At 37.9% G+C, this 7,875-nt stretch overlaps 1 protein-coding gene across 1 annotated transcript; it reads left to right on the forward strand.

The window, feature by feature from the left end:
* Positions 1 to 3,068: 3,068 nt before the first annotated feature.
* Positions 3,069 to 3,485, forward strand: LOC117119164. The gene has a single exon (XM_033263980.1). It carries the CDS (start codon positions 3,069 to 3,071, stop codon positions 3,483 to 3,485), a length of 417 nt encoding a protein of 138 aa, XP_033119871.1.
* Positions 3,486 to 7,875: the final 4,390 nt, after the last annotated feature.

Below are 7,875 nucleotides of genomic sequence, written 5' to 3' on the forward strand. Positions count from 1 at the left end.
AAACCATTTATTGGAATGACAACTTATATCCAATCACAAACACTCTGACTACCGGAAAATTACAACATTGAAGAGCTCTCAACCCTGGCCCAAGTAATTTAACAAAAACGATCATGCTACAAAACTATGGGCAGCAAAACATGCACACAAATAGAACAAAATCATGTTCTGGCGCTAACATATATAATACATATATATTGTCAGGTTTCTGCTAAGAACACAAATGTACATAGGCATATATATGTAGAGTACATATATATATATTTTTATGTGTGTGTATATTTATGTATATATGTATATATATATATATATATATATATATTAAGGAGGTTTACACAAAATGCAACTCCTTGTGAACATTGATTGCCAAGATATAAGAACCCTTTTGACAACACCAGCCGCATGTGATAAATGCCCTGTAACATGGGTGAATGGTCAGTATCGCCATTTCTTTTGTAAATAAATAATTTGAGATCACAAGGAAGTCTCTACAGTAAGTATGTATAGGGATAGGCATATATGCATTGAAACATGTCAAAGGTCAGAATGTCAAAATGACCCAAATGCACTAAAAGTAGAAATTGATGATCTGAGGGAGAAGACGCAAATAGTGTAGAAGAAAGGTTGCAACGAATTTTAGCAGCCTATGAAAATGCAAAAGAAAGGCATGCAGCCTTAATAGATTTAGTGGAGGATGAGGACACTTATCAGATGGAAGAGGAGTTGATGACAGCCTGTCAGCTTCAATACATGCAGGGAATTAAGGCAGGCAAATGTTATATTAAAGAGTATAATAAAGGAGACGTCCTAGTTCATACATCTGTGGTCGTTGCTGATGTAGCCGTTGCTGATGAAGTCGTAGCCGATGAAGATGATGCTGGTGAGTTTATTGCTGGTAAGGTTGATGTGTCTGTTGTGGCGGATGGCAATAGTGATAGCAATGTTAGTAATTCAGCAGGAGATACCAGCTCAGGTGAACAGTCTCAAGTGGAGTTCTCAAAACAGAGTAGTGTGGATAATTTTACTAAGTATGTGATTAAAAGGAGCTACTGAGCAATAAACTAATTAAATTTGATGATTGTCCAATGAATTATAGATCGTGCAAGGCTTCATTTTCCGGTGTAATCAATGAATTGGAACTATTAACCAGGTGGCTTGGAAATGAGTCACAGGGTCATGCAAAACGAATCAGAGCAGTGCAGTGCCTGAAGGCATTATAGGAACGCCTAGATGAACTGTATGGAGCGCCTGAATAACTGGAAAAGTCATTTATGAATAGAGTAGAAGGTTTCCATAACCTGAGCATTAAAGAAAACACCAGACTGCGAGAACTTGGGGATTTATTTAAGGAAATTTAGGAAGCACGAGATGATGGAACTTTGCCACGAGATGATGGAACTTTTCGAAGAGCATTAGTAACATCGTAAATAAGTTGCCATACTTTTTGCAAGAGAAGTGGCGTACGAAATGTGCACTGTACAAACAGGAAAAGGGTGTCCCATTTCCACTGTTCAGTATTTGTTTTGAATTCGTAAGTCAGCAGGCAAAGATTAGAAATGACCCTAGTTTTGCGTCACAACAAACCCAGGCTAACACCCGTAAACCGGCAGCTTGATTTTTCAACATATCTGCTAAAGCAGAAAAGAAACATGCATGTCAAGCATGTGGAGAAAATCACAGCATATGTACCTGCAGGTTGTTTAAGGAGATGAGCATTGAAGAAAAACAAGCGCTTGTAAGGACAAGAAGGCTGTGAAATAGCTGCTTAAAAAGAGGACATATATGGAGAGAATGCCGAAACGATAATATGTGTGAGATATGCCAAGAAAAATATCCTACTGTTCTGTGTGTACATGGACGCAATCCAACATCAACAAGCAACGCATCTCAGACAGTATAATCTGTAGAGCAGAATCAAGATGATGCCATGTTACATTGTAACTCTTTAATAATTCCAATGTGGGTGAAGACCAGTGGAAACCCTGAAAGAAAGGTGCTAACATATGCATTGCTAGACAAATAGTCGGATGCTTGTTTCATCACTAGCTCTCTAAAAAATAGGCTATCAGCATCTGGGCCAACAGTCATCTTAAAGATCTCAACTATTTTAGAAGAAATCCCCGTGAGTTGTAAACGGATTGATAAGCTTATTATTACGGGCTGGCAGGAGGACAAAGTTATAGAGCTATCATGTTCTTATACAAGAACAAATATTCTAGTTACTCAGTCCCAAATTCCAGAGTCAACTAATGGCTGGGCACACTTGCAATCATTAAAAGGGTTCTTGATGCCATACAATGGTAATATTGAATTTTGGCTATTGATAGGTGCTAATTGTGCCAAAACCCTGAAGCCTAGAGAGGTGGTACCAGACCAAGATGATGACCCTTATATAAAAAAAAAAACATCATTAGGCTGGGGAATAGTCGGGTTAATTGGAGGTAGAAAAGAGTTCAAACTTGGACATGTTGTTTACAGAACCACTACTAATGAGTTACTGTCCATGTTTGAGGCTGATTTTGTTGAAAGAGAAGCTGAACCAATGTTAGTCAATGACCGGAAATTTCCAGTTTCCGTTACCATTCTATCAGCAGCTTTACTTACCAAATAACAAGGAGGTAGCAGTAAAGAGACTTGATCAACTGAAACACAAGTTTAAGAGGAATGTAAAATTCAGAGATGATTATGTTACATTCATGAATGGCATGCTGTCTAACTATGCGGAAGGAGTGCCACATCGCCAACTTGCTCTTGCCTGCGGTGACATCAATTACATTCCACATCATGGGGTTTACCACCCAAGAAAGCCCAATAAAATAAGGGTAGTGTTTGATTGTGCGGCCCAATACAAGGGATCCTCGCTGAATGACTACCTCCTTCAGGGTCTGAATTTGACAAACAGTTTGTTGGGTGTCCTATTGAAGTTCAGTGAAACCTATTGCCATTGCCATCGTTGGAGACATAGAAGGTATGTTTAACCAGGTTTTAGTTCGACCTAGTGATAGAGATTTCTTGAGATTTCTATAGTGGAAGGATGGTCATTTGAGCTCAAACTCAAGGAATACAGGATGAAGGTTCATATTTTTGGAGCAGCATCATCTCCTGGAATAGCAAATTATGCCTTAAATAGAGCTGCAGATGTGTATGAAAACAAGTATGGATCTGATGCAGCAGACATTGTGAAATACCATTTTTATGTAGATGATGAGTTAATATCGGTATCCAGAGTTGAGGAAGGTGTTAATCTCGCTAAGCAAACAATAGAGCTGTGCAAGGATGCTGGTTCAGATGCCTTTCAATTTAGTTCCTGTGTTCGAGAACGCCATTCCACTCGTAGAGGTGTCTTATCTATGGTGAGCTCAATTTTTTACCCTTTAGGGTTTGTTTCACCATATGTTTTGAATGCCAAGAAGACACTGCAACACCTGTGTACCAATAGATCTGATTGGGATCAACCGTTTCCAACAAGTGTCGAGCAGAAGTAGAAGCAGTGGAAAGATCAACTTAAATATCTAAATAGTGTCAGGATTATTAGGTGTTACAAGTTAAACCTAAAGGAACCATCCTCCATTAAGACTGCTGAACTGCATCATTTTCGTGACGCAAGTGTTCATATTTGAGAAATGTTCCTTAGTGATGAGTAAAGCCATAGTGGGGCCAGGAAGCCAACAACAATCCCTTGAATAAAACTTGTTGCTGCTACGGTGTCAGCCAAGATCGCTACAATTTTGAGAAGAGAATTGATTTGCTACAAGAACTTGAGGGAGCATTTTTGGACTGACAGTAAGGTCGTTTTAGGCTACATATCTAACGATGCTAAACGCTTTCATACCTTTGTAGCAACAGAGTCCAGCTAATACGGAATAGCAGTGAATTAAGACAGTGGCATTACATTGGTACCAAAGATAACCCTGCTGACATTGCTTCCCGCAGCATGGAAACTTAAAAACATCAGAAAGTAACATCAGAAATATGGTGGAATTGTCCTACGTTTTTATCTGACCCTGTTTACATAGTGAAAGAGGTGAATGGGCTTCCAATTTCCATTGAAGATAAAGAAGAGTTAACGTTTTTGCTACGCAATTGATCCCAGTAGTTCCAGAATGTATAACGACTGTCCTTCAGAAGTTGGAACAAAGCCAAGAGAATATTTGCACTGTGCATCATCTTCATTTATAAGTTGAAGGGTGGTAAGCGTTCAGGCGATATTGTGGTTGAAGATATGAGTCAAGCTGAGAAGTTGTTGATAAGGCAGCTGTCCAAACTGGACCAAGTTGGCCAAGCTAGACGCACTGAGAGATGCAAATGGTCTACTGAAGGTTGGTGGGCGTCTGAGGAAGTCGGACCTTTTTATAAATCTTAAGCATCCTGTAAACCTGCCTACCAAATGTGATGTCATCAGGTTGCTGGTCAATCACTATCATCAAAAGGTTCACCATCAAGGGTGTGGCATAACGCACAACAGCATAAGGTCAGCTGGCTTTGGATAGTGGGTGGTATGTCCGCAGTATCAAGATGGATATATGGATGTACAATGTGCCGTAAAATGCGAAAACAACCTAGTTGTCAAAAGATGGCTGATCTTCCGGAAGACAGGCTACATCCAGTTCCTCCATTCTGCTACTGTAGAGTTGACTATTCTGGCCCTTGGATCGTGAAATGTGGACGTAGAGAGATTAAGCGGTACGGAGTGCTCTTTACGTGTATGGCCTCGAGGGCAATTCATCTAGAAGTTTCACATTCCCTTTCAACTTTCAATTCAATTATAAATGCTCTCAGACAATTCATAGCAAGACGCGGACTAGGCAGGTGCGCTCAGATCAAGGTACAAATTTTATTGGAGCCATAAAGGAGTTGCGAGAGGCACTACAAGAAATAGACCAGGGTGTAGTAAAGGCAGAAATATTAAAGTTGAACTGTGATTAAATCTTAAACCCACCATGTTCTAGTCACATGGGTGGGGTTTGGGAACGGATGATTAGGAGTACCCGAGCAATCTGAGCAATCTATTATTTAAACATAAGGGTTTGTTTGATGACGAGATGTTACATACTTTCATGGTTGAAGCACAGGCAATTGTGAATAACAGACCATTGACCAGTTTGAATGAAGTTTCCATGGAACCATTAACGTCAAGCCATCTGCTCACTGCCAAGTGAGTGTTACCACCGCCAGGAAAGTTTACACGTACCGACCAGTACTGTTGAAAAAGGTGGCGTAGAGTTCAACATCTGGTAGAGGAATTTTGGAATAGGTGGAAAGAGGGATTGTGTCTAATCTAATCAAGTGGACAAAGGAGAGTAAAAATATGAAGATAGGTGACGTTGTGCTTGTTATTGAAGAAAATGCTCCTAGGAATCATTGGTCACTTGCTAGAATAATTGCAACAAATCCAAGTGAAGACGGTCTTGTTTGAAAGGTGCAAGCATATGTTCGATCAAAGAAGATCAAAATGGATCGACCTGAAGAAGATGAGTAGCGAATTTGGGTTATCCCGGCCAACGAGCTTTTATGTGCTCAATTGGGTGCGAGCCTAGCGCCGTCCTATCTATATACAAAAAAAATTGTCCTGATTATAGTGGTTATTCCCGCCAAGGAGCCTTTGTGTGCTCTATTTGGTGTGAGCCAAGCGCCGCCCTTTTGATACAGATTGCCATTGCTGAAGATGATATCTGCTTCTAAATGTGAAAATTGTGTGAGTAGTGTTATGTGGAGCAGTTATACAGACGTCAGATAGTACTGTTGTTTGCAATGTGAAAAAACATTGAATTTAAAAGAACATTGTTGGACTGTGTGTGAATCATTGATTACTAAGATATTATTGCATCCTGTTTGATCAAGAGATGATCTTGTTGCTTATACCATTCGAACCTTTCGACAAGAAACATTCGTTTTGAACATTGTATTTATTTGTATTGTATTGTTGAACTTATGTTAATGTTATATTGCTTGTAGGTAAATTTTGTTAAAAATTTAAGGGAGCCATGTGATAAACATAGATTCATATAGGAGGCTCTCTGTAGTTCATCATAATTATAATGGTAGGGTCCCGAAAGTTTAGTGCGCCAAGAACGAATGTTGCATGTTGGAAACCAGGGACGCCATATTGTTCTTAACGGAGAGTTAGAAAGTAGAATACACCGTTTTACTATGCCTTAATTTAGCTGTTGTGGGACTGGTATGTACATGATTTGTTGTGGAATATATAGTTGTACTGTAGATATGAACAGTACAGTAATATTAGTGATTTGGAATGAGAAGCATTCCATCGTAGTCTTGTGCTAGACCATAGGCTGCATAATGAGTAGGCAAAGAGTCAGTCTAACTAATGCATGTAGCCTTTACGTATTTTATCTTTATATTTGTTGTTCCTGTTTACAATATTTTTGCGGCTGTGTACAGTCACAATTATAGAAGACCACCGTTTGACTATTGGTATTTGATGATAGACCTTTAGACGGGCAGATTTAGAGCATTGAGTCAAACAAATTGCAACAGTTTGTCTTATTGCCGATTCTGGTTCATAAGGTTGTGCTAAATGACATTTCGAAAATGGGACGCAAGTTTCATCCCAGAAGTCGCCTTATTTGCATAAATATGCAAATTAGCTACTTATGTTAAGAAAATGTCTAATATTTGCAATAATTTTGTATTTAAGCATGCACTCATGATAAATAAAGGGTTCAGACTCATGTTTTAGGGACAGAAAATGTTATTAGGATATTTGTAAATGATATTTTATGCATAATTGTTTCATATGCAAATTAGTTGCCGCTATTACAGGAAAATTGATTTTCTGCAATAACGTTTTATCTAAGCATTCAATCATGAAAAATAAAGTGTTTATACCCATGTTTCAAGGGTCATTGAACATTTGTACCCTATTTTTGAATTAATTTTATGCATATAATTATGGTAGATATGCAAATTAGCTGCCGCCATTAGAGCAAAATTTATTTACTGCAATAACTTTTTATCTAAGCATTTAATCATGACAATTAAAGTGTTTATACCCATGTTTTAAGGGTCAAGAATTATTTTGCTGAATTTATGATTCAAATTTAGATTTTCTTTCAGTAAATGACTGGTGCAGGTGTGAGGGTATATTTAAGACAGCATTGCGCCCTCAGAGTGACCACATCAAAATTACATTAAGATTAGGGACAAAGGCAGTGATAGTCAAGCCGTCCATCCGTAAACATCCATCCGTAAACATCGATGTGCTATAATCCTCCGATGTCACTCACCCACTGTTACATTTATATTCATAAAACTACCGTAACTATATGGGGTTTGAGCCGCTATTTTAATCTCACTATTGTGGAAAGACTTAACCTAACATTCATCTTTTAATTTGAATCTTTCTATTTTTTATCGTAAACTGATTTTTACTTGATCGTAATAATTGCTTTAAACTATCGTGAATTAATTTAACATAGATTTGAGTTTCGTTTATATGCTTTCTGTAATTATTTAATTTGGTTTAAATAAGTTCTTTTAATCGGCATTGGCTTTTGAATCATAATTTATGTAACGGGTACATTCATATTTATATAATTATTCTGATAAGCATAATACAGTTTGTGACCTTGAAACCTTTGGAATAGATCATCTTAATTAAAGTCTAATAATTTGTTACATTTATCCAGTCTTCTTCTCAGTCTGTCCAGCGCTTGAATCAGTATTTAGTTTTAATTCAGTCTTCGCTCGTCTCACATCTTTAACGCTATTCAATTTTATTATATCCGCTGGACCAGTTCCGACGGTGACATGTACAACTGTAATTATAAGATATCATAATAAATCGAAATGCACGCCATCGTGTTGTGATTCAATATTTCGAAATTGATTATGTCATCACAGTAATTGTGTTTT

Source organism: Anneissia japonica, unplaced genomic scaffold, assembly GCF_011630105.1.
Source record: "Anneissia japonica isolate Jap-2015-1 unplaced genomic scaffold, ASM1163010v1 scaffold7370_len818893_cov191, whole genome shotgun sequence".
In the NCBI taxonomy this organism is placed as follows: Eukaryota; Metazoa; Echinodermata; class Crinoidea; order Comatulida; family Comatulidae; genus Anneissia; species Anneissia japonica.